The 26,819-nt window shown below is 46.8% G+C and overlaps 2 protein-coding genes across 6 annotated transcripts in view; both read right to left on the minus strand.

The window, feature by feature from the left end:
* LOC105543858 (chromosome unknown open reading frame, human C22orf39) overlaps window positions 1-5,635 on the minus strand; it is an 8,448-nt gene extending 2,813 nt beyond the window's left edge. Inside the window, exons 1-4 of one of the 4 annotated variants that reach the window (XR_001006677.1) lie at window positions 4,958-5,635; window positions 4,674-4,841; window positions 1,450-1,688; window positions 448-990 (exon numbers count right to left, since the gene is read on the minus strand). Coding sequence is in view for 2 of the 4 variants with exons in the window: in XM_011986009.1 (XP_011841399.1) it covers window positions 1,563-1,688; window positions 4,674-4,841; window positions 4,958-5,092 (429 nt within the window). In the remaining 2 variants the exon portion in view is untranslated. Of the gene's footprint in view, window positions 1-447; window positions 1,689-4,673; window positions 4,842-4,957 lie in introns of those variants that run through there. The other 3 variants (XR_001006676.1, XM_011986009.1, XM_011986010.1) reach the window with 3 other exon arrangements.
* Window positions 5,636-7,790: 2,155 nt separating this feature from the next.
* Window positions 7,791-26,819, minus strand: part of UFD1L (ubiquitin fusion degradation 1 like (yeast)) — a 29,223-nt gene continuing 10,194 nt past the window's right edge. The window contains exons 5-12 of one of the 2 annotated variants that reach the window (XM_011986012.1): window positions 25,327-25,457; window positions 22,658-22,730; window positions 15,495-15,563; window positions 14,268-14,333; window positions 14,004-14,051; window positions 13,094-13,182; window positions 12,173-12,254; window positions 7,791-7,914 (exon numbers count right to left, since the gene is read on the minus strand). In XM_011986012.1, the coding sequence (XP_011841402.1) occupies window positions 7,840-7,914; window positions 12,173-12,254; window positions 13,094-13,182; window positions 14,004-14,051; window positions 14,268-14,333; window positions 15,495-15,563; window positions 22,658-22,730; window positions 25,327-25,457 (633 nt within the window). In that variant the 3' untranslated portion in view covers window positions 7,791-7,839. The remainder of the gene's footprint in view (window positions 7,915-12,172; window positions 12,255-13,093; window positions 13,183-14,003; window positions 14,052-14,267; window positions 14,334-15,494; window positions 15,564-22,657; window positions 22,731-25,326; window positions 25,458-26,819) is intronic. The other variant, XM_011986011.1, reaches the window with a different exon arrangement.

Below are 26,819 nucleotides of genomic sequence, written 5' to 3' on the forward strand. Positions count from 1 at the left end.
TCCTGAGTAGCTGGGATCACAGGCGCATGCCACCATGCCCAGCTAAGTTTTGTATTTTTAATAGAGATGGAGTTTCACCATGTTGGCCAGGTTGGTTTCGAACTTCTGACCTCAAGTGATCCACCCGCCTCGGCCTCCCAAAGTGCTGGGATTACAGCAGACTGCAAATTCAGATGCCCCTTCCCTGTGTTTAAGAGTAAGAAAAACCTTGTGGATCTCTAGCAGTCTTCTCTTCCCTCACTGGGTGGAAATGCTCATTAATCCAGCCACAGCCATGCTGGAGGCACCTTGGTTGCCTTAGACACATCAATACTCCCCTGATGATGGGGGAACGCTGGCTCCGCTGTAGATGCTCCTGCTCTTGGGATCCCGTGAACACAACCCCCACCCCCACCGTTCACAGACACAGACAGGGGCTCCTAGGGAGCACAGGAGAAAACACTCAAGCAGGGAAATACTGTTCTTTAATGGACACCCTTCTGAAGTGATAGATTGTTCTACCCCAAAGAACAAATTTAAAGATATTCAACTTGGTGCCTGTGTCCAGGAAGAGAGCAGGGAGGGTGCTGGGCACAGACCCAGCCTAGCCCTCAGCATCACATAACAGGGCCACCACAGGATGAGAAACCATTCTATTAGTAGTAAAGAAACCTCTTCGAGAAATAGTGTTTTTGGTGGTTCATACATTTTAAAACACCTACAAGAGAATAAGCATACAAATTTCTAACACTGTCCAGACACAACACTGTTATATATAAAATCTAACAAATGTAAACTTAATTTTCAGCTTCTATTTGAAATCAGATGAAATGGCTTTTGATACATTAACCACCAGGGAAAATTTTTTTGAGGGAAGGAGTCCTTAATTCCACATGTCTTGGACTTGGATTTCTTAAGGTGAGTCCACAAACCCTCTTTATGCAACGTTGTGTGTTCTGTAGCTGTGTGCATTTCTTAAAAACTAGAGTCTCCAGGGGCCGACCTGGGAGCCTAACAAGTGAAGCCTGCTGGTGCAGAGGGACCAGCAAGCCCTGCCTGCTCGGCACACCTGCCTGCATGTGCAGTGGAACTGAGTGGAGCAGAGTGTGAGTACTCACAATGTTCACCAAACCTGAGACATAGCAGGCAGTTTCCCAAGGACTAGGAAAGACATTCACAGTGGTGCAACTGTTTAGCTACCTCATTATGACCCACCTGTGTGTCCACACAGGTCAGGGCTATCCTTCAGTTTACCTGAGAAGCCTAGACCTCAGGACTGCCATCTCCTATGCTACTGTGCCCAGCCTGACCTGGCTGCTCACAGGTACCTGGCCATAATGCTTGGCCTCCTGGAAGCTCTGAAGCGGTGCAATTGTCCTGCAGAACATCGCAGCGTCAGGGTACCCTGCAGGCTGGTGAGGGGTGGGCAAGTAGGACCAGCAATGTCCTGCTCCATGTTCCAAACCCAGCAAGAGCTCACAGGGACCCACTAGACTGTGTAGGCTGTCACAGTCCCCAGGGTTGTGCAACAGCAACTTGAAACAGACCAAGGAAGCTGCACAGGCCAATGGCAGGGGTGCTTGTCACTCGTCCTTCTCCTGCGGCAGAGGGAGATGCCAGTCTGGAGGGGGGCTCTGCCTCGGGGCCCACACCAGGATGTGCTTCCGTGCAGCCTGGACTCGTGCCCGCTCGCTCTCACAGAGGGATTGCTGTGCAAATAAGACTCTAGTCACTTCCCAGGCTCTGAGCACCCTCAAGACCCCTGTACCTCCCCCCAAAACACAGATGGACAGGAAGGGGCCTATGGTGCACACCACTGTGCAGCACAGCTGCATCCACCTACTATACCTTGGCGAGTATTCCATATTAGCGCACAGAGATTGAGATCATTTTGTTCTCACAAACTACTGTGAAAAACTACTGAATAGGTCATAATAATTTGAGGAATTTTTAAATATCTTCTCCTGGACCTCAGGGCTCAATGGCTCTGGCTGACCTTGTGAGTCTGGGGCATATTCACCTGCTGAGAGTGAGCCTGGGGGTGGAGTGGAGAGAAGCGTCTGAGACAGCAGCTGTGGGGAGCTGCAGGGAGGAGTGTGGTAGGGAAGAAGGGAGGAAGACAGGGAAGAAATACATGCCCAGGGTATCCTGGAAGGGTGGGAAGAGTTCAGAGGACAGACCACCTGCCTGAGTGGTGCCACAAGTGCCATTCAACCCATCAGCTTCTTCTAGCTACTGTATCCCAATACAGACACGGGTCAGTGTATCACAACACAGGAGACCTTTGCTGTGGGCCCTTGGTAAGTATCAGGTGCTATGTGAGCCTCTTTACACAGATCATTTAATCTGTCTACGTCTGTCTTTGTTCAAGCTCTATTGCCTCAAATAAAATATTTTGATCATGTTTAAAAAGCTATCAGAAATGTAGCACAGACTATTAAAGATTCCCAAATGTCCATTCCCAATGTGGCAGTTAACAGCTTCCCTGATACCGTTTTTTGGTCCAAATTTTAGAGCTAACATGTTTCCCTAATGATGAGATAATCTTCTGCTGGCTAGTCTACTTCCTGCTTTTTTTTCACTAAACAATACACTGTAGGCACTTTCCCACACCCAGGTAGATGACTGACTATTCCTTTCAAAGGCTATCCGGTATTTCACTTTGTGGAAAAAGCTAATTGGTCAAATGTCTATTAGTGAAATTTAGGTTGTTTTCAGCTTTTGCAGTATCAAAAACATAATTAGCATTCCGAACTTTTAACTGTACACTCTTATCCAATTACTTCCCTAGGATAAAGTTCCAGAAGTAAAACTTAAAGTCAAAAGGTATGCATCTGACATTTACATAATCAGAACACCCGACACCCCCACCAACACTGTACAACTACCCAGAATTCTTCAGACCCCCATCAACACTTAACGACTTTCTGCTGGGCAAAACCTGCTGTTACTGTCATTTAGACTTATATACCTGACACCTTGCCATTTGGTTTTTTTCTTTTTTGTTCGTGAGATGGAGTCTTACTGTACTGTTGGCGCAGGCTGGAGTGCAGTGACACGATCAACTCATTGCAACTTCTACCTCCCAGGTTTAAGCAATTCTCCTGTCTCAGCCTCTCGAGTAGCTGGGATTACAGGTGTGTGCCACCATCCGTGGCTAATTTTCATATTTTTAGTAGAGATGGAGTTTTGCCATGTTGCCAGGCTGGTCTCGAACTCCTGACCTCAGGTGATCTGCCCACCTTGGCCTCCCAAAGTGCTAGGATTACAGGCATGAGCCACCACGCCCAGGCTTTTTTTTTTTCTTTTTTATTATTTTTATAAAGATGGAGTCTTACCACGTTGCCCATGGCTGGACTCAAGCTCCCGGGCTCAAGCGATCCCCTTGCCTTGGCCTCCCAAAGTGCTGAGATTACAGGTGCCCACCACCATGCCCACCTGGCTTTCTTTTTTAATGAATTGCTTCTTTGTGTCCTCTGGCCATTTTTCCATTCTGAAATAATCCCTATATTTCTTACTGATATATAAGAGCTCTTTATACACACACGCGCAGATATACATACATTAAAATTATCAATCTCTTGCTATACAGGCTGTCAGCTTTCTTACTTTTTTTGAGTTTCACATATTATGGAATAGTCATAATTTTCTTTTATACAGCAGTCTGGTTTCCACATCAGTTCATCTCTTTCAGATCACTGTATACACTTAACAATGTTGAAGTGTTGATCAGTCCCATTGATTCTCATTCCTTGGCACTCCCCATGAGCCTTGCACCTTTCGGCTGGCTTCTCTCCATCTCCTCTCCCACAAGGGGTCCACCGTAGGACTGTATATTCTAGACTACAGTGTGGGTGCCAGGAGGGCAGAGACTCTTCTTATCACTCGTGCATCCCCAAGAGTACCCAATGTAGTACATATTTGCTGGATGAATAAACAACTAGAACCACCTCCTTACCGATCTCTCTGCTCCTGTAAAATACTCTCTACACCCTAGCAAACAGATAGAACTTTTTTCCTCTTTTTTTTTTTTTTTTTCCCTGAGACAGGTCTCCCTCTGTTGCCCAGGCTGGTGTGCAGTGGCGTGACCATAGCTCACTGCAGCTCTGAACTCCTGGGCTTAGGCGATCCTCCCACCTCACTCTCCCAAGTAGCTGGGACCACAGGTGCACGTCACCACACTTTGCTAACAGACTGATCTGTTAAAGATATAAATCGAATTATGCTTCCCAGCACACTTTAGACTAAACTCTAAACTCCGTATTAAGGCCCACCAGGTCCCTGGTATACCGCTTTCCAACCATCCACCTACCCTCTGCTTCAGGAACACAGGCCTTCTCTGTTTCTCAGCAGTGTCTACCGGGGCTGGATGAAGGCTGGCTCCTGGTCACTCAGGACTCAGCAACATCACCTCCTGCGTAGGCCAGCTGATGACTCTAACATTGGACGGTTGCCCTCTTTGCTCTCTAAACCACTCTACACCCTCCTCGCTGGTCTCCTTCTTTGTCTTTCACGCCCTCTGAAAGTCCTGTTGATATGCTAATTTATACCAACTCTCAAAAGAAAGGAAGCGTGAGGAGGGTAGGGACCTTGACAGTTCTCGGCTAGGTCGCGGGGCCTGGGGCGTGAAGGGGTGGGGAAAGCTGGGCCCTGCAAGGCGCTCCGAAGCGCCGCCCCGCTCCCTCCCGGCGCACCTGGGCCTCGGCGCTCCGGCGCTCCTCCCAATCGCGGCAGCTGGCCAGGTCGCGCCGCCACTGTTCGCAGACCGGCCGCTCGCCGTGGACGTAGTAGTGGTGCAGGAAGTGCCTGGCGCTGCGGCAGAGCTTCCACTCGGCGCGGTAGGCCTCGCAGGGGCGCGGCGGCTGCGGCGAGAGGCGACGCCTGAGTGGGGCCCGGCGGCCGCGCCCCACGCCCGGAGCCTGTCCCGTTCCCTCCCTCCGGAAGACCCTGGTGGTTCCCGGCTCCCGAGCACACTCACCTGCCAGCCGTTGCCGTCCGCCATGTCTGGGCGACCGGGGCGCCAAGCCCGCCCCTCAGTCCGCCAGCCAATGAAGAATGAAGAAAGCGGCACCTCGTGATCGACTGACAGAATAACTAATAAGCACCGACACATTCAATTACAGTTTCGCCCCCGTCTTAGAGAAGCTCGGACAAACAGGACGAGCAACCAATAGCAACCGAGGGCGGCTGCGGCGCGCGGAGGGCCAGGGTCGCAGGGTAAGTCCGGGACGAGGCCTGGCGCGGAGCCTACTCGGCCACCGCGAAGCCAGCGCCATTCACCCTGGGCCATGAGGGCATCCTGGGCCGCGCAGCTACCTTTTGTCAGTCGCCTCTAAAATCACACTGCTCTGGCCATTCTTTTTAGCAGCTTTATGAGATTTTCTCAAATCTCAACAATGCGGTTTATTTTCAAAAGTATGTACTGAGCATCAAGTTGGTGCAGCGAACCTCCCAGATCTGCAGCTCTGGCAGTCTTGTCTGAGCGTCCACTCAGGATGGAGGTGAACTCGCAAAGTAACCGAGGTTGGTTGGGCATGACGTGTGGTGGATCTAGGGTTGGATGACCTGCCCAGGGAACGCAGGCTTGAAGTGGAGGCTGAGAAGGCAATCCGAGCACGGCCATAGGCCGGTCAAAGGCATGGAGGCGGTGTGTAGCACGGGTGAGTGGGGTAGGAGTGGCTTGGATGTCTGTAGCTCGATTCTAAGGGTGCGGGAGACATGTAACATTTACCTTATTTATTTTTCGAGACAGGGTCTTGCTGTGTCACCCAGGCTTACGTGCGACCTCGAACTCCAGGACTTTGAACAGCTGGGACCACAAGCATGCACCGCCTTACCAGGCTAATTTTTAGTTTTTTGGTTTTTTTTTTTTTTTGGTAAAGATGTGGTCTTGCTAAGTTACTCAGGCTAGTTTGGCCTCAAGCGATCCTCTCACTTTGGCCTCCCAAAGTGCTAGGATTATAGGCTGAGCGACAACGCCTGGCTGCAACGTTTATAAAAAGGAGCAATGCACAAGAGGCAACAAAGGCAAGTAAAGGGGAAGCTGGTGGGCTTGCAGAAGTGCCCACTGGGACAGACTCCCTGGAGGTGGGTCAGAAAGCTGCAGTTTTACCAGGGGTCCTGCTGTTGAGGCAGCTGGCTCAAGGACCAAGCCCAAAGAAGACACTGGGAGGAAGGCTGCAGGCCAGGGTGCAGGAGTAACGACCAGAATCAGTGCTCCAACTGGCCCCACTAAAAGGCCCTGGAATGGAATCCATCCTGATCCAGGCAGGGGAGTGTGCCTCCAGCAAAGGACCAGGCATTTCACTGCATACACAGCAGGTGTTACTTAGTGAAGACAAAACCCCAGAGCCAGAGGTACTGCAACATTCTTGATTATGCATAAAGTGACAATTTGTTAGCTGATGTGATCCTGCAAATGAAAGCTGCTACCCACCAAGGAGGGTTTCTCCCTCTGCTAGTAAAACTGAGACTTTGTCAGTGGAGGGTCAGGTAAGTCCCCACAGTGCTCACGCCTTCCAAAACCACGCCTAGTTCCAGTGATGATGGTTTGTGCCACAGGCCAAGTACTGAACATCATGACACTCATAGACACTCTTCACTGAAGACATGTGGATAGACCCTGGGGCCACCATCCTCTCCTCTCTGGAGTGTTGGAGGGGCCCTGAACAGGGCAGGATCCCCATGCCTAGAAGCAGGGTCAGCCCTGGCTCATGGGGGACCCCGCTGGGCTTAGCCATTGCCACCTAGGAATCAGGCAGCCTTGTTTCTTCCTACTTTCTCCAGGAGAAGCCCCAGATGGGAAGTTTTCTAATGGTGAGATGGAACACGGGGCATCTGCCAACAGGACTTCCTTCAGTTCTGGTCAGAGGCCCAACCGCCAGTCTGTGTTAGTACCTAATCAAACATTTAGATTTAGGCTTTAGTTATTGCCTGTTTTTACTTGAAATTCTTGGCTTAGAATTATTCCCAATGGGGCCAGGCACAGTGGCTCATGGGAACAAATTTTAAATAATCAGATTAGCATGTCAGAAGATCTCACGTTACAGAAAGTGAAGACCTAAGACCAAATAAATACTGATAAAAAAATAAAGACAGGCCAGCAGAAGCTTGGATGATTTAATAAATTAAAATTAGGAGTGGGGGAGTAGGGAAGAAGGAAAGAGAGAAACATCTCTTTAGCATTTGTTCATTCCAACATTCACGTTTGCTTCTCCATGGAGTTGTTTCACTATGAACAGGTTCACTAAGGAGCCAGTTATGTCCATATGAAATGAGAATAAAAGTGTAAACTCATTCAGATCAGGTTTTTCTGAGTGATGTTTTTGAAAAAAATATGGAAAATAAAAATAGAAACATTCTTTGTCAAATACTTAAATTGCAGCCACAGTAGTGGGACAGCCACTATTTATAGAACACACGTCTATTTAAACCCTTTATTTAGGCCAAAGACTGACACCTATGCAACTGACCTAGGAAAAGAAAGGATAAATGAAAAAGAAAGAACACTTCATGTTAGACAATTTAGTCACCTCCATTGGTTTTGACAGAATTAGGGATACAGAATTGCTCCTGCTGAGGCAGTGGGAGCCCCCCTCAAGCTGAAAGCATGAAGAGGTGAGGCAGCAGCTGCCTACAGGCCCTCAGGGACAGCTCTTTGTCTTTCCCCAAATCAAGCATACAACTACAAAGTCCTGCTGCTCCACTTCAAGTAAAACTTGATAATTCTTAGGTAACTCTAAGCAAATCTTAAGTAACAGAGTATTCTGATGAGGCTCATCCCTGTCAGTGCCAGTAACTGAAAGCCAAGATGTTGCAATTTATTCTTTTATTATTTTCCAGTCAGCCAACAGTCCTCACTTAGGGCTTTCTTCCCTTCTTACGCAACGACTGTCCTTCTCCAGAGAAAGCGACGAATCTGCCTCCAGCTTCATCCTAGGTGTGAAGAGAAGATACTATTTTCAGAAACTCCCTGGAGATTTACAATAAACGCCTTACTCTATAGACTCACGTACCATCCATATTACTCATAAGAAATGTCTCAGGCTGGACACAATAGCTGACACCTGTAATCCCAGCACTTTGGAAGGTAAAGGTGGGAGGAACGCTTGAGCCCAGGAGTTCAAGACCAGCCTGGGCAACATAGTGAGACCCCATCTCTACCAAAAAAAGCTTGGTGTGGTATGTGCCTATGGTCCTAGCTACTTGGGAGGCTGAGATGGGAGGATGGTTTGAGCCAAGGCCATAGTGAGCTATGATTGTGCCACTGCACTCCAGCCTGGATGGCAGGGCAACAGAGCAAGACCCTGCCTCAAAAAAAAAAAAAAAAAAAAATCTCTAAGTTCATCACCCAAAAACTTCAGGTCACTTTTCTGTACATGCTTGAAGAACTGTTTTCCCACTTAATTCTGAAGTCTCATGCCAATAAACTTATCTAGTATACTCGCAAGGCTACAGAACTGAATTCTGTTAAAAAGAATTCCATTATGTAGGAGAGCCAGTTTTCTACCAGTGGACATTGCTGTGGTAAGCAGCTTAATGTATTTGCACACAGCTCTGATATTTTTTTAGAGCTCAAAGTCCTGGGTCAAAGCGTGTACACATTTTTAATGCTTTTAACTTATAGAGAACAACCAGCGCTCAGAAACATTCTACTAAGCTATCCTTCCATCAGCAGAAAGAGGGATTGTTTTTTCCCAAGCCTTTGAAAACTGCACATATTTTTTTTCACATATTTTTATTGCTAGTCAGTCTGAGGCATTACCTCAACTTTTCCCTAGGAAGAAGAGGATTCTGGAATGTTCAACACAAATCCCTGCACCTGGCTCCCCACTAACTGTAGCATGTTATACCTGCAGTAGAACACCATTTAGTATTTATGTGGTAATATTCATGTAAATTTGAGTCACGGCTGCATTTAGTCTTCCTTTGCCACACAGCCTTCCATTTATCCTGGTGTCGATAGCTGTGTTTGGCTTTTTTCTCTGCTTATATTCAATCACAGCCTGCATTGCATGGAGTTCATCTGTTTTGACAAAGCTGTGTCCTCCTGGGCCTTCACCCTGCCATACCTGGACTGGCCTTTCTCTAGGTGCCGTACGTGTTAGTGGGGGCTCCTTATTTCCTGGATTCTATGACTTTATTTCTACCTTATTCCTTCATTTTAGTGAGGGACACCTTCTAGGAGCTTCCTGAGAAAAGATGCATAAGGATTATCTTCTTGTGAGTTCCTTTTTTCTACTCTCATATTCCATTGATAGTCTGGTTGGTATGTTAGTCTACTAGGGCTGCCATATAAAATGCCAAAGACAGCGTGGCTCAAACAACAGAAATTTCTTGTTCATAGTTTTGGAGGCTAGAAGTGCAGGATCAAGGTGTCAGCAGGTTTGGTTTCCTCTGATGCCCTTTTCCTTGACTTGCAGATGGCCCCTTCTATGTCCAAATTTCTTTTTTTTTTTTGAGACGGGGTCTCACTTTGTTCCCCAGGCTGGAGTGCAGTGGCGCGATCTCGGCTTACTGCAAGCTCCGCCTCCCTGGTTCACGCCATTCTCCTGCCTCAGCCTCCCAGGCTCCCGCCACCACACCCGGCTAATTTTTTGTATTTTTAGTAGAGATGGGGTTTCACCATGTTAGCTAGGATGGTCTCGATCTCCTGACCTTGTGATCCACCCGCCTCGGCCTCCCAAAGTGCTGGGATTACAGGCGTGAGCCACAACACCCAGCCCAAATTTCCTCTTCTTAAAACGACACCAGATTGAATTAGGGCCAACTCTAAGGTCTTATAATTTAATTGCTTCTTTAAATGGCCCTATCTGAGTTACTGGGGGTCAGGGCTTCAACACAGAAACACTGGAGGGACACAATCCAGCTCTTAAGAGTTGGTACAGAATTTTAGGTTGGAAAAAATTTCGGAATTTTGAGGATACTGCTCCACTATCTTCTAGTTTCCTCTGTGTCCTGCTAAGATGATGTCCCTTTTTTGGGAGACAGGGTCTTACTGTTACCCAGGCTGGAGTGCAGTGATGTGATCTCAGTTCACAGCAGCAGCCTGCACCTCCCAGGCTCAAGTGATGCTCCCAACTCAGCCTCGAAGTAGCTGGGACTACAGGTGCGTGCCGCCATGCTGGGCTAATTTTAAAATTTTCTGTAGAGACAGGGTCTCCCTATATTGCCCAGGCTGGTCTCAAACTCCTGGGCTCAAATGATCTTCCCGCCTCAGCCTCCCAAAGTGTTGGGATTACAGGCGTGAGCCATGGCGCTTGGCTGATGATGTCCTTGATCCATGGTGATACCTCTGTTCTCTCTCCAGAAACTTTAGGATCTTTCTTTGCCCCAAAGTGGGGCTATTTTGATTCCTTTTGCTGGAACTCAGTGGGCCCTTCAAATCTGCGAACTTGTGTCCATCTTTGGGGAAACTATTTCCCTGATGATTTCTGCTCCTTTGGTTTCTGTGGCTGTTCTTCCCACAAATCCTCTACTATTTAGATGTTGGACTGGGAAGCTTTCTGACTCTGGCCTTCACTTCAGAGGTAACAGTCTAGAGTGCTACTGGAGTCAGGCCTCCAGCCTTCTGGGGTGGGGGAGGGAGGATAATGCAGCTCTAACTGCTTAGTAACAGAGTTCTGTCATTAGTCCCTCATTTCTAGAGGTGCCTTTTGAGAATTCTACAGTCTACACACAATCTACACAGAACTGTTTCTAGGCTTTTTATGATCTGCTAAGGTACCCTGGGTTTTCAAAGCCTTGTAGTTGCCTCCTCTTCCACTGTCTTTCTTACCTCATGACCTTTAGCCACAGCCTTAGTGGGGCTGCAGGATGGAGTAGAGCTAAATGTATCTTCAATCCCATCTTTAAACATATACTTCTTAAATACATATTTATGGTCAAACAGGCCTGCTGTGCCCACCGGCCTACCCCGCCTTCTGTAAATTTGCAACAGTCAGGTCACAGTCAGCCTGGGGGATGTCCCATGCTGAGGTCTTAGGTCTGAGTCAGGCACTGGCTTTTAGTGAGAAAGGCAGCCTGTAGCTGGTGAAGCCTGGATGGTGCCTGAAGGAGGGGCTGGAGGGTGAGGTCTGATTGGCCACTATGTTTGCTCCTCTGGGCCTGAAAGGTCTCAATGCTGTTTCAACTTGAACATCAAGCCCAGAAGTGATTGTGAGTAGGACCAGATGTGCAAACTTCACAGTGGTCTCTGTCCCCAACCACCCCAAGTGCTAGAGAGAGTTCGGTAATCAGGATGGGCCAGGGATGGGTCCTATGTAGCAGCTGGCCCTGAATGGGTGACTCTACATCTGCCCTTGGCCCTACTCCTGGATCCTCAAGGGTCCAATCCTTTGAGAAAAGGAACCAGGAAAGCGATGGGTCTGAAGTGCTGGTGTTCTAGAAATCCTCATCACACAGAGGTGACTGCGTTCCACTTGCTGCTGGGTCTGGCCCACTCCCACAAAGTGCCCATGTCTATAGGATGCTCAGCCCTTGCCTTCCTCTGTCCCACCACCACCCTGCTCAGCTGGAAGGTACTCCCTATATTTGAAGTTCAAGGTCTCTGTTGGAAGATGAAGCCCACCCAGGGCACACAGTTCTGTGATAACAGAGCCTGGAGTCAGCTCTAGAGCAAGACAGAGGTCCTGACCCCCATGCTGCAAGTCTTCTGTTTCACACACCTCACACCAGCACTACAGAAAAAAACAGGACACCAGGGAGCAGAGGGACCCCAGGAAAGGGAAAACATCACAGATACCCTGATGTGGTTTGGCTGTGTCCCCACCCAAATCTCATCTTGAATTCCCACGTGTTGTGGGAGGGACCCGGTGGGAGGGAACTGAGTTGGTGGAAGGTAACTGAGTCATGAGGGCGGGTCTTTTCCGTGCTGTTCTCGTGAGTGAATAAGTCTCATGAGATCTGATGGTTTTATAAGGAGGTGGTTCCCTGCGCCAGCTTTTTCTCCGCATGCTACCATCCATGTAAGATGTGACTTGCTCCTCCTTGCCTTCTGCCATGATTATGAGGCCTCCCCAGCCATGTGGAACTGTAAGTCCATTAAACCTCTTTCTTTTGTAAATTGCCCAGTCTCCGGTATGTCTTTACCAGCAGCTTGGAAACAAATACACACCCCTACTCAGAATGCCAGGAACCTCAGTCATCACTAGCAAATAAATCTCCTCATTACCAACCAAGGAAATACACTCACCTCTTCAACCTTTTTGACAAGGGGACGTGAATTTCTGATGAAAGTTATCTTACCAAGTTTAAATTCATAATTGGGAATTCCTCTGTAAGAAGAGAGAGACAAGGAGAAATGTTATTTCCAGGAAAAAAGGACTAAAATTCATTTATGACAGTGAAGAGGAACGCAGAAAAGATGCTGCTGCACCCCACCTGGGCCCTTTGGTGCTTCCTGGCATCCTCCCAGGAGGGAAGCAGAAGGTAACTGGCTTCCTGGTTTAGTATCAGCATTGGGTATAGGGCCAGGGGCTTTAGGCTCTGTACCTGTCTATGGAGAGGGGTCATCTGAAGGATTGGGAAGCCCTCACTGTCACTGTCCTGAGCTTCACAGAACCCCCTGAGGTGGCTAGACTCTCACTCCAGTATTCTCCCAATTTCACACAACCAACAGACAACTGACACACCTCAGCCCTGCCCCTGCCATCATGGCCACCAGAGGAAGGGTCTGCTGTGGGTCCCTGGACCCAGCAACAGAAGCACATCTGAGGTAGCTCCTCAGGGAACTTTCAGGAGAACTAAGATAATGTGACCTGATTAATAATTCAAAGTCACAAAACAGGAAAATAGGCAGATCACCAAATAGGGACCAGAAGGGTTTTGAATAAGAGACAGATCTGATCAGACGCACATCTTCGGAAAGCCACTGGGGGCAAGAAGACGCTGAATTGGAAGTATGGAGTGAGGCTGGACCACAGTGGTACTGGGGGTGGCACTGTGGAAGAAGGGACATGTTGTGCTCCACCCCACCAAGGAGAGCAGGTAAGGGTAAAGTCCCTTGGGCCTACTGACCCAGGCTTTGTCTCCAGAACTGGGGTGAGGCTGCCCCACCCCAGAGGGCTGGCACAGATCCTCCTCCTGTCCTGAAGGACAGCCAGGACAGACTTACCTTTTAATATCTCCAGGCTTGATTGGGGAGGGGCTGGGCTCCACCCCTTTCTTCTTCCCATCCAGTCTATTGCCAGAGCCGGAGAAAGCCTAGACAGGAAGTAGTTGAGTCATATAATGAGCCCAAGTGTGAGGACAGATATGTCCTTTGCTTGGAGATCACTGCAGGGATGTGAGCTGGGGTGCTGTGCAGACCCTTCAGGACCGAAGCCCTGACTCCTCAGCTGCTGGGGTGCTGGCAGCTGAGAACTCTGACCAGTTCCTCAGGGGGCGGCCATGAGCTGAACACAGCCACTTGGCCAAGGGCAGCCAGTAGTCAGTGTTAGGTTAAAAGGCCTGACCCCTGCCTCTGCAGGGCCACCCAGTTCAAGCTCTGTGGGTGGGCTAAGGCCACTGTTGTGACTGCCCCATAGCTCAGCTTCCCATCATTCTGCTGTCTCTGCTGCTTCCTGGCACCTCCTGCCACCTCAGTGCCCACACATGAGCCACCTCCACCTGTTTCCCACGGAGCCTTGGCAGTGGTTATGCTAAGGGTCATGTTTGCAACCCACATGGTACAGGCAAAGAAAAAAGGAAACATGATTTACAAGAGAGAGAAAGCAAATGTGGTAACGTTTGGTGAACCTAAGGGAAGAGTATATGTCTACTGTACTATTTAAACTCTTCGGTAGGTTAGAAATTCTTAAAAAGCTGGGCTGCCTTATGGGGCTGTTGGGAAGATTCCAGCAGAGAGTGGATATAAAAGTGTTTGGTAACTGAGCAAGTGGTAGATTTGCATGCATGTGCACAAGTACCCAGAGGCCCAGCCCCTGCTGATGTCCATCGAGCATCATGGAGAACAGCTTGAGTGAGTGCTCTAATTTCAAGGAGCAGGGGGCACAGCAACGTAAGTCAAGTGGTCTGGTACTCACGCGGAAGCCCAGCTCTCCAGCATAGCCACTGTGGTCGGCTTCACCTTCCTGACAGAGAAAAAGAAAAATAGGTGAGCTCCTCAGCGGGAACACCCAGCTTCCCTCTCATCCCCCACCCCCAGCCAGAATGTCCCCCGGAAGCATGGCTGGAAGGGACGCAGAGGATATGACACCAACACCAGCAGAGGCCACCCACGAGTCACTACCAGGAACTCAAAAGCAGCATGCAGCAGGACAGCGAAGGACACTGAGGATAACACTTACTGTCGACTCCTCATGCTGGACTTGTCTTTCGGGTTCTTTGTAGCCCAGGGGAGCATCAAAGTCCACCTGTGTTTCCAGGATTTTAAAAGTAAAATATTCAGACATGGCCACCCTTGGCTTCCTTATCTTTTTTGCTTTTAATTGAGACAACTATAGATTCACATGCAGTTTTAAGAAATAATACAGAAAGATGCCTTGTACACTTGCCCAGTTTTCCCAACGGTAGCATCTTACAAAATTACAGTAAAGTATTGCTGCCAAGATATTAACACTGGCACAACCCACCACTCTTATTCAGATTTCCCAGTTTTACATGTTTTTGTTTATGTGTATCTTTAGTTCTACACAATGTAATCACTGTGTAGGGCCATGTATCCACCACAGTCGAGATGAAGAACAGTTTCACCACCACTAGGATTGCCCATATTGTCTTTTTATAACCATACCCAGCTGTCTCCCAGCCCCCTCCACCAGTCCTAAGCCCTGGCAACCCCTAGTCTGTCTTCCATTTCTAAAGTTCTGTCACTTTAAGGATGCTATATAATGAAGTAACTTTTTGGGATTGGCCTTTTTTGCTCAGCAGTATTTCCTAGTAATACAACCAGGATGCTGTGTGCATCAGCACTTCATTCCTATTCAGAAGGTTCAGCACGCTTCCTTAGCTCTTAAGAATATTCACTCCTCGGCCAGGCATGGTGGCCCATATCTGTAATCTCAGCACTTTGGGAGGCCAAGGTGGGTGGATTACCTGAGGTGAGGAGTTTGAGACCAGCGTGGCCAACATGGTAAAACCTCGTCTCTACTAAAATACAAAACTAGCCGAGCATGGTGGCACATGCCTGTAATCCCAGCTGCTCGGGAGGCTGAGACAGGAGAATCGCTTGAATCTGGGAGGTGGAGGTTGTAACCAAGATCAGGCCCCTGCACTCCAGCCTGGGCAACAGGAGTGAAACAGTCTCAAAAAATAAATAAATAAATAAACAAAATTCACTCCTCAACAGGTCAGAGCTAACCATGGCAGCACTGGCAACACTCTTGCCTCAACTGGCCCTGAGATAGATGACAAGGTCACAGTCTCCTCATGATGTTCTGACAGCGTCTTCCTCCTCTTTGCCCAAAGAGTCCCAGGGGCTGTTTGATGCCCTCCTGACACCCTGGCCTGCAGTGGTCACCAAGTGCCCATCCTCCCAGGGCCCAGGCTCACTGTAACTGGACAGAGCCACTCACGTTCATGTCACACTCAATGATGGACACTGCCTTGTCAGGTTTGGTCTCCATCACACGCAGTTCGTAGATCTGTGGGGCAAACACAGAAATCAGTTGGATGGTTTCCTGGCAGTACTGAAGCTGTCGCTGTCCATGTTACTGTGGCTCTACCGGCTCCCGCGAATGACACAGCATTCACGCCCACGACACAACCTACAGCTGCACTTCTTGCTGTGACAACACTACCATAAGGGACAGGCTGCCCTGTGCCCATCGCAGAAGAGATGCTGTTCCCCAGATGTGGTTCAAATTAGACAAGGTAGTTATACAGCTAACTGCAAAAGACACTAACAATCTCTAACTCAGAAAGTTCACTTCTGGAACTTTACTATTTATTTTATTTATTTTTAGACAGAGTCTTGCCCTATTGCCCAGGCTGGAGTGCAGTGGTGTGATCTCGGCTCACTGGAACCCCCGCCTCCTGGCTTCAAGCACTTCTCCTGCCTCAGCCTCCCTAGTAGCTGGGACTATAGGCATGCGCCACCACACGTGGCTAATTTGTGTATTGTTGTAGAGACGGGGTTTCACCATGTTGACCAGGCTGGTCTTGAACTCCTGACCTCGGGTGATCTGCCCACCTCGGCCACCCAAAGAGCTGGGATTACAGACGTGAGCCACCGCACTTGGCCTTCAAAATTTATTCTAAGTAAATAACTAGCTATTCCCAATGAGAACATTCTAAGAAGGCTCATACCAATGTCACTAATGCCACTGTACAGATGCGCCTTGACTTACGATGGAACCGAGTCCCATAAACTTATCATAAGTTAAAAATGTATTAATACTCCTAACCTACCAAACATCATAGTGCAGCCTGCCTTAACCATTCTCAGAACACATACGTTAGCCTAGAGTTGGGCAAAATCATCTAATATAAAGCTTATTTTATAATCAAATGTTGAATAACTCATGTAATTTATTGAATACTGTACTGAAGATAAAAAACAATGGTTTTATAAATATTCAAAGTATGGTTTTTACTGAATGTGTATCATGTTTGAATCATCACAAAGTTGAAAAATTCTAGGTAGAACCATGGTCAGGGACTGTCTGTATACTCAAAATGCAGCTGAATTATATTTGTTCATATATAAATTCATAGTTATACAACGGTATGCTATGCAGCCAACAGGAAAAGAATTTTAAAACCAGTCATGTTGCTTGTGTCTAAGATGACCTCGCGAATGTAAAAAATGCACATGAAAAATGTCCAGAAGCAGGGCTGTGCATATTGGCTCACACCTGTAATCCCAGCACTTTGGGAGGCTGAGGCAGGCGGATCACGAGGTCAGGCGAATGAGACCATCCTGGCTAACATGGTGAAACCCCGTCTCTACTAAAAAATACAAAAACTTAGCTAGGAGTGGTGGCAGGCTCCTGTAGTCCCAGGAGGCTGAGGCAGGAGAATGGTGTGAACCCGGGAGGTGGAGCTTGCAGTAAGCCGAGATCGCACCACTGCATTCCAGCCTGGGCAATAGAGTGAGACTCCATCTCAAAAAAAAAAAAAAAAAAAAACACTTCCAGAAGCACAGAAATTAAAAGTGGCCCTATCTACTTTTTCGTGCATCATTTCAGGTTCTTTGCTTTTATCTAAAGTCTGTCTTGCTTTTATTTTTTTGAGATGGAGTCTCGCTCTGCCACCCAAGCTAGAGTGTAATGGTGTGGTCTCAATTCACTGCAACCTTCGCCTCCCAGGTTCAAGTGATTCTCTTGCCTCAGCCTCCCAAGTAACTGGGACTACAGATGCATGCCACCACACCTGGCTAATTTTTGTATTTTTAGTAGAGACGGGGTTTCACTATGTTGGCCAGGCTGCCCTTGAACTCCTGACCTTGTGATTCACCCCCCTCGGCCTCCCAAAGTGCTGGGATTACAGGCGTGAGCCACCGCGCCTGGCCAGTATGTCTTGCTTTTACAATCATTTAAGAAAGTCTGGATAGTCCCACCATTTAAAAAAAAAAAACCTAAGCAGGGCCAAATCTACTTTTAAAAGTGTCATAATTATTGAATAAACAAGGAATAAAAAGGATCTGTCATTGTGTGGATATACTACCATTTATCCACTGAGCATCCGGCCTGTTTCCAATCATTTTGCGATGTTAATGACACTACTATAAACATTCAAACATGTCTCCTAGGGCTTGGCTCAAGCTTCTCTACCGTTTTTATGTGTTCAAATTGCAGGCCACAACCAATCAGTGGGTCATAAAACCAATAGGGCTGCAAGCAGAACTGAAAAGGAAAGAATTGGAGGACAGTACCCTAGAAGTACCAGAATATATTGCATTTAGTAAGGATAAATATTCCTGTGACTTTTCCATTTACTTTTATGTATTGGCATAATATTAAACACTGTTTTTTTTTTTTTTTTTAAATTGGCATAATATTAAACACTGTTTTTTTTTTTTTTTTTAAACTATGGGACCACTTTTCTAGGTTTGTACTTCTCAAACTACCTGGGAAGACCTAGTTTTTAAAAATGTGCAGTCTGCTGGACTGCCACGTGGTCCTCTTGCACAGAAGCAAGACACCACACACACCAGATGCCCAGAGTTCACCAGGACAAGGACCGGTTCTGTGGCCATCTGTGTGGAGGTTACGACAATGCCAAATTGCTATACGTTTCTAAACATTCACTTTTGACTCCTGCTTCCCCCAGGCCCTGGCAACCACCATTTTCTTTTTTTTTTTTTTTTTTTCTTGAGGCAGGGTCTTGCTGTGTCCCCCAGGCTGGAGTGCAGTGCCATGACCCTGGCTCACTGCAGACTTAACTGATCCTCCCGCCTCAGCCTCCTGAATAGCTGTAACTATAGGCACATGCCACCACACCCAGCTAATTTTTAAAATTTTGCATTACTTTTTTGTAGTGACAGGATCTCACTATGTTACCCAGGCTACTCTCAAACTCTCAGGTTCAAACAATCCTCCGGCCTTTGCCTCCCAAAGTGCTGGGATGCCAGGTGTGAGCCATGGTGCCCAAGTGATTCTACTTTCTGTCTTCCATGAATTTGACTACTCTAAGTACCTCATGTAAGTGGAATTGTAGTATTTGTCTGTCTGCATCTGGTTTATTTCACTGAGCAGAATATTCATCCATGTGGTAGCATGTGTCAGAATTACCTTCCTTTTTAATGTTGAATAATATTACATTGTATGTGTATACCACATATTATTTACCCATTCATCTGCAATTTATTTTTTACTGTGGTGTGAGTTAGGAACTCAATTTGTTTTTTCATCTTAGGAATAGTCAATATCCTAGATTCCCCAACCCCAGTATCTCCTTTGCCTGGTGACATCAATGTTGCCTCAGTGGTGGACCAAGATTCTTTGTATATAAGGCTTTGTTCCACTGGCCTACTTGTCTACTGCAGAACCAACGCCATATGGCATCTTAACTACTGGAGCTTTATTACACTAAGCTGCCATATAGAATCTTCCTTATATATGACTAGATTCTTTTGTCAATATTTTATCTACAATCTATATATCTGTATCAAGTGACAATGATCTGTAATTTACCTTTCTCCTATCCTTGTGTGGTTTTGGTGATCAAGGTTATACCGACCTCAGAGAATGAACTGGGGAATATTTTCTTTCTCTATTTTCAGAATATCCAAGAGCAATTTATTTCTTGAGTGTGAGGAAGAACTTGCATATATAACCATCTGGGCCTGGGTTTCCTGGATTAAGATTTTTCTGACTGAATTACTTGACTGGCTATACAATTATTTAGGCTGTTTGTTTTTTTTCTTTAGTCAAACTTCAATTATACTTTCCTCTAGGAAATAATTTATCAATGTCACATAAGTTGGCTGATTTCTTAGTATAAAATTTTTCACAGTTGTTTTATCTTTCAAGGTATCTGCTTTATCTAAGTCATTTTATACCTTTTTAAACATTCAATATGTATGTAGACTTTTCAGGGTTTGCTTTTTTTTTGTTTGAGGCAAGGTCTCGCTTTATCACCTAGGCTGGAGTGCAGTGGCACGGTCACTGTTCACTGTACCTTCTGCCTCCCGGACTCAAGCGATCCTCCCACTTCAGCCTCCCGAGTAGCTGGGACTACAAGTGCATGCCACCATGCCCAGCGAATTTTTGTATTTTTTGTCGAGATGGAGTTTTGCCATGTTGCCCAGTCTGGTCTCAAACTCCTGGACTTAAGTGATCCACCCACCTCAGCCTGCCATATTGCTGGGATTACAGGTGTGAGCCACCACACCCAGCTTCAGCTATCTTTTTAAATTAACTTTATTGAATAGTAAGCAGAAAACTTCAATTCCAAACAACTCTCTCAACAGAGTGAGTCTAGGCTGGGCGTGGTGGCTCACGTCTATAATCCCAGCACTTTGGGAGGCTGAGGCAGATGGATCACCCGAGGTCAGGAGTTCAAGACCAGCCTGGCCAACATGGTGAAACCCCGTCTCTACTAAAAATACAAAATTAGCCACATGTGGTGGCACATGCCTGTAGTCCCAGCTACTTAGGAGGCTGAGATGAGACAGGAGAATCGCTTGAACTCGGAGGCGGTAGCTGAAGTGAACCAAGATTGCACCACTGCACTCTAGCCAGGGTGAGACAAAGAGAGACTCTGTCTCACAAAAAAGGAGAGTAAGTCTTTACTTACTCTTTTCCAACATTTTAGATGTCACTTTTTAAGCTTCGTATATTAAACATTATAACTGCTTTATATGGCAACATTTACCCTGGCTTCATATTTGCCAATTTATTTATTCCCTATTCCTTCTTGCTTTCCTTCTAGGATAATGCTTATTCCTAAAGTACATGCTTTTAAAATTCCATTGGTAAATAACCTCTCTTGGTTCATGTGAAAATATTTTTACTTTGCCCTTATTCTTTAAGGAAGGTTTTGATGATAGTTACTTGATACTGGCTGTAACTGTTGCTATGCAAAGACCTGCTACTTGCTGTTCTTCTGTAGATACTGTGTTTTCTCCCTGCTTAACTCTCTGTATTTGGTATTTTCTACCTGTAGCTTATTCTGTTTGTTATACATTATAAACTTCCTGTAGTGATGGGCTGACCACCAATTCTAAATCAATTTCAGTTATCATCTTTTCAGATTATTGCAATTCCTCCATTCTTTCCTACTAGGATTGCAACAGGCATGTTTTCTCAGTGTCTTCAACATCTCAAGCTCTCGTATATTCCATCCCCTTGCTCCTCTGTGTGAAATTCTGTTATTTATTCAGATTCATCATCATTAACTCTTTTATAGCTGTTGTTTAACGTTTTGTTTTTCAAATCTTTCTGGTTATTTTTGATAGCCTTTTGTTGCTTGCTATTATAATTCCATTTTTAAAAATATCTTTGAACATTTTATATTTAATTATTTTACATTTGTATCTAGAAATTCTAATGCTGATTTCCTTAGGGATCTAATTTTTATTGTCTCTGCTTTGGTTTGGTTTAATTATGCATTCTTGTTTGCTTGTTCAATTGACAGCAATCCCAAAGGCTTAACTAAACTGGAGTGCTTTTTCCAGAGAGGATCTGTGTTTATTTCTCCTGAGACAAGGACAACACCCACCTCTGTGTCTATTTTACTGCTTTTAAGGGTTCCAGTTCAACCCTGATCTCCGAGTCTGATCTCCCACCAGAGCACTGATACAGCTATCTGCCCTCAGGGCAACCCTGCTTAGAGTCTTTAAAATTCTCTATAAGCACAACAGTACATATCTAGTTTTCCCTACTTCTAAAAGTGGAAATTCAAACCTGTGTTTCAGTTTTACATATACTCTATATAATCTACCCTCCCTTACAGTGCAAAGTACCTGTGAGCCACCACAGGTGTCCTTTATCATCAGTTTATATATCCTTTATCATCAGTTTAGGAGTTATATTTAGTATTACTACCTTAACATTAAAAACAGTAACATTAAACTGCCTGCAATTAATTATAAAAGCTTAGAGTATTCAGTTAAGGTAAACGACACCTAAAATGTTTTCCACAAAGCTAAATGGAACAAGATTATTTCTTAGTTTATTAAAAGAAAAAAAGAAAGTGTGACTTGAAACCCACAAAACTGAAAAATAAGGTCAGATGCCTCAAATACAAGGAAACTGCCAGAGAATAAGCTGGATCCCTGCACTGACACCAAGGGAGTAACTGGCTGCAGCTGTGACACAGCTGTGACGGCCCAGTCCCTGAGGGGACCAGAGAGTGTTGTGAAGGAGCTAAGTACTAGCTTCAGGGAAAGCCCAGTCAAGCCAGGCTGTGGTCACTGCTGAACACTAAGGCTAGCCCTGGCAACAGCTCTCTGGGAGGGTCAATTGTCAACAGTCACAGTGAACAGGGGCACCCATAGTACTGTGCTCCATGCCTGTGGTAGGACAGCCTGATGGCAGGACTGCCAACTATTACATCCTCCCTCAGGCATGTTCCCATTGGTAATAGGAAAGTGAATGCCTTCTTGAATTTTGGAGTAAGTCCTGTCATTTCACTTTACAGTTAAATTGTCTAGATCCAGACACCTAAACAGCATAAAATCAGGGATGGAAACAGAGGCATTCAGACCTGAGAGACTTGTGGCAGAAAGGTCAAGCCTAGAGAAGCTGCGAAGTGAAAACCGAAGCTGAAGAAAACAGGAGGAGGTGGTGGAGGAGGATGTGGGCTCCCAGGAGGAGAGGTGAGCCTAGGAGGTGTTGCCCTAAGGCAGAGCCAGGCTCTGCTTCTCAGATGCCACAGAGCACTTGGCCCCACTGAAGGGCCTGTCAGCTTCTGTGGGGCAGGGATCCCAAGAACAAGGACCCAGCAGGGTTGTTACTGTGTCTCCACAGCCCCACAAAGGGCTTAGGTTAGATTAGAGGTGCAGTGGGGACCTTTCAAACCAAGATAGAACCAGTAGCCACCAAGGTACACAGAGCTATGACTAACAAGTCTATCAATATTCCCCTGTAAATGCAATCTATCCTCAAAACAGAGTTACCAAATGAATTAGGCCTCTAAATATGAACCCGGGAAAACTTAATAACCAAACAGTAGGCGGTAATTAGGTGATAAGATACAGGCATACCCCGCTTAAAAAGAAGCCCCATTCAAACATCAGAATGGACACTACAGGTGGCTCTTGTCAGGCATGACCTGCATGAACTGGGCTCACCTTTTCATTATAGTTGATGGCAATCACATCCCCGGTGGTCAGACAGGCAAAGTTCCTAAGTGCATTTTCTAATCTGCAGACACACTCTGTCAAGGCAACATGGCAAGATGGATACCTTAAATCTGAAACAAGTTTCCATGAGGGGTTAGATGATTACTAGTAGGCAGAGACTGTACCATAATGGTACTTGAAACACGAAGCTTTAACACAATGAAGTACTACTTGGCAATAAGAAGGATGGAACTCCTAACATGCAATAATATGGATCAATCTCACAAATGCCAAGCTGGGGGAAGGGGAAATAACCAACCACAAAAGGGCAGTGAGATTCCATCCACACAGAACCCTAAGAAAGACAGATCTATGAGGACAGGAGGTAGTTGAGAGGTTTCTGGGCCAGGGGATCAGGTGGGGACTGGCAGGAAAGGACCTTTTGGGAACATGGAAATGTTCTGGTTACATGGGTGTACACATTTTCAAACTGGCTGAACTGTGTGCATTTTATTGTGTACAAATTATACCATGGGATTTTAAAAAATCCTATGGGAGTACAAAAGAACAAAAAAGATTTAATGAGTCAGATAGGTCCTCTCAAAAGTTCCTCAAAATCAAAGATGCTTTCATTTATACTTTTGTTGTTTCTATCTTTTGAGCTGATAACTTTAGTTAATAAAAATTAAAGAAACCAGCAAATACTTTTTATAACAGTAAAAGACAGTAGAACCCAAATGCCCATACAAGGAAATGTCTATTCATGTGGAATATTTTAACCATGTCTTCTTCATCAATTTGCTGAATTACTTTACATAAAAAGGTCACAAGAAACGTGGCTCCAGAGCCTGTCACTGTGAGAGTCTAACTTGAGGGTGAAAGGGCGAGGCTATCTAGGTTCACCTCGTTCGGTCAAACAGCTTTCCAGAACCACAGCAACTTTGTGAAAAGTGCCTTGTGTGGTGAATGCTTTCTTTGCTCCCGCACATGAAGTGCAGCGGTACAGAGTGCCCTTCCCTCCACCCCTTCAGTGACCCTGCCAGGGCATCTTCTCTGACTTCCACTGCAGCAGCTGGAGGAGCAGAGCCACAGCCCTCAGGCTGAGAACACGAGGCCTCTGCAGGAGGGCTGGCTCCCCATTTGGCCTCTGCGTACTCTGGCGCCTGCTGCAGCACCAGCTTCCCACTTTCTCTGCTCAGCGCCAAGACTGCTTTCATCCAGACCTCAGCCAGACCAGAAAACACCAGGCTCTCAACTGATGGAAGTGACGCCCTTTCTCCACACACTAACAAGTTAACTGTGCTGACAAAAACAGCATCTGAGATCAACCTGATAAGAAGTCTGCATTGGGGCCGGGCGCACTGACTCATGCATGTAATCCCAGCATTTTGGGAGGCTGAGGCAGGTGGAGCACCTGAGGTCAGGAGTTCGAGACCAGCTTTGGGCAACATGGTGAAACTCCGACTCTACTAAAAATACAAAAATTAGCCAGGCGTGGTGGTGCATGCCTGTAATCCCAGCTACTCGGGAGGCTGAGGCAGGAGAATCACTTGAATCTGGGAGGCAGAGCTGAGATTGTGCCACTGCACTCCAACCTGAGCAACAGAGTGAGACGCTCTCTCAAAAAAAAAAAAAAAGAAATAAAGAATCTGCATTGCAACACATGTAAAAACCCTGAGAAAATGGGCAGGGCCCATTCCTGGTCACTGACAGCCAAACAAGCACCTCTAGGTCAGAGCTCTGAAGGACAAGTTAACCAGCTCTTCCCATAGGACATCCCTTTGCCTGTGGGACAGGAGGCTCAACAAGGCCATCGTGTCCAGGACATGGGCAACATGGGATATACGTGGCCCATATGCATCCAGAGCACAATCAGCAGTACCTTGCTCCTAAGAAAACATCTGGAGAGAGGGCTACTGGGAAGGGAGGCAGCTTTTCTTACCTTTCTGTCCGTGTTGTTCAACTGTTTGTTTTTTTCTCAAGTATGCATTTAAAAAATTTTAAAAAAAAAGAAGTAGAATGGAGTGGCCACTCTTATGCCATGATCTTAACAAGGCAAATTGGGGCCATGGAGCTAGAGATCTTGATCAGTGCACACAGCACCGTCCCGTACCTGCACTGCCTACTTCCTGATGCTGTCAACACATACACCTGGCTTAAGTTCAGAGGTGAACATAAAGAATCCACTAGAACCTGATACCTTTGCTTTCTGCTTGGTGACATAGAAATTGCAGTCATTGCTACCTATTGGCCTGGAGTGAATGAGCTCTCAGGCTGGCATGCAGTGAGGTTCATGGGCCAGTGCATGGCTGGGCAGAGGTACTAGGGAGCCACAGAAGGGGCTGGAGCTGAAGGCAGATGAGCTGCTCCCTCCTTCCACTGGACATACTGTACATCCTGGCTTTGTGCCAGGTGACACAGACCCACTGAAAGAAGGGCTTCATTATGGTCTCCAGGAAGTGTCTGGGAAGTGACAGAGGTGGCCCAGACAGCAACCAGTGCACTTGGCCAGGGTCACGCAGATGTGCTAGCTGAACCCCATTATTCTCAAATCACAACTTGAATCACAAATGTGTGATCCCCAAAGCAGACACAGATTAAATACAGTACATGATGTTTAACAACCGCCAGCACACTCTCCTTTGTCTAGAAGAATTCTGCTTATTTGAAAAGGATACACGGCTTTGGGGTTGGTGATGTCCAGGAAGTCAGGGCTCTGAGGCTGGAATTTGGAGTAGGTGGCCACTTGAAGGTTGACACTCTCCACCTGGACCAGGCCACCTTCTTCCAAGAGCAAGTTCTGCATCATCTGAAAGGAAGAAGAGGTTACATGAGACTCCTAGAGATGAAGTAGCCTCCACAACCACTGCTCCCTATACACTGGGCAGGCCAGTTTTACTTGGGTCCTTGGAAGAGGAACCTGAGGCAAGATAAGTAATTTGTGACACTATGTCAGGAAGGAAGAAAAAATCAAGTGATGTGGAAGAAGGCCAATAAGGGGGTGCTACTGAAGCTACACAGCTCACAGTGTGAACGCATCTCTGCAGGGCCGCCAGGATTGCTCACTAGCTCCAGGCTTCCCAGGGGCAGAGCATTTTCCTGGAACAGTCACTCACCGTACTTCCAAGCTGTCCCACAAGTAACTAGCAAGGCCCCGGGGCAAGTAGGGCTGCAACTGAGGTAGGACAAAAGCAGCACAAGGCAAGGCTGACCTGGCAATGGAATGGCCCACCACAGCTGAGGCTGCAAGATGGTGACAAGGCCCCAAAGGTCTCTGCTGTGGAGGTTATAAAAATCTGACAAAGCCTCCACATGCCTCTATTAAACAACCCAGCCAGGTAGACGACGGCTGAGGAGTGAGAGGGAAAGAGATAAACAGTGACCGTGAGTACTGGGTGTGCAGGGAGCCCAGACTCAGGTTAGAGGCTCTATATCTCTTGCAATGAAATTTTGTTTGTCTTATTTGAAACCATCTTAAAAGGAGCGTCAGACATATACACGAGTAGAAAGAGCCACACAAGAAAGCTCCCACGCACCCAGCCCTGACAGTTGGATAGTGCTCACGTCATGGCTCAGTCCATCGATCGGCACTACCTCACACCCAGTCCCAGGCCACACTAGATGCCCTGAAGCGAATCCCAGGTATCACATCCCTTTAAGAATGTTTCATCAAGAGTGGCAGTGAGAAGGTGACTTTAACAGCCAAGGGAAGAGGGGACTGAGGGCTGTGTCACAGATGAGAGGGAGCTCATGAGGAGGAGGAGGCATGCTGAGGCCAAGACTGTGCCTGGGAGGCTGTGCCTAGGCCACAAGAGAAGCCTGAGTGGTGGACCCTGTGGACAGGCGTGCAGAGGACCCCACGCACTCACGCTGACAGCTGCTTGTCAGGCTAGTAAGGGCAGAAATAGAGGGTGGTCACTCTACTGGATGCCACAGACAGGCACAGAAGGATGCAGAGGCAACTGGCTTTGGTAACTGGGGTTTGGAATCCCCAGGAGTGATGTTCTAACAGGAAGTACTCTAAGGCTCAGAGTCAGCCAGCCGCAGGCCAGGCGCACTGTCCCTCAGGGTAGATTTTTGTAGGAAGTATGTCAGCAACGGGAAGGACATTGGGCTGCAATCTCAAGCCTGAGGGAAGTCTGACCAGGGATGGGGGTGGCTTCCTCAGCCA

Source organism: Mandrillus leucophaeus, unplaced genomic scaffold (assembly GCF_000951045.1).
Source record: "Mandrillus leucophaeus isolate KB7577 unplaced genomic scaffold, Mleu.le_1.0 Scaffold291, whole genome shotgun sequence".
NCBI classification, from domain to species: Eukaryota; Metazoa; Chordata; class Mammalia; order Primates; family Cercopithecidae; genus Mandrillus; species Mandrillus leucophaeus.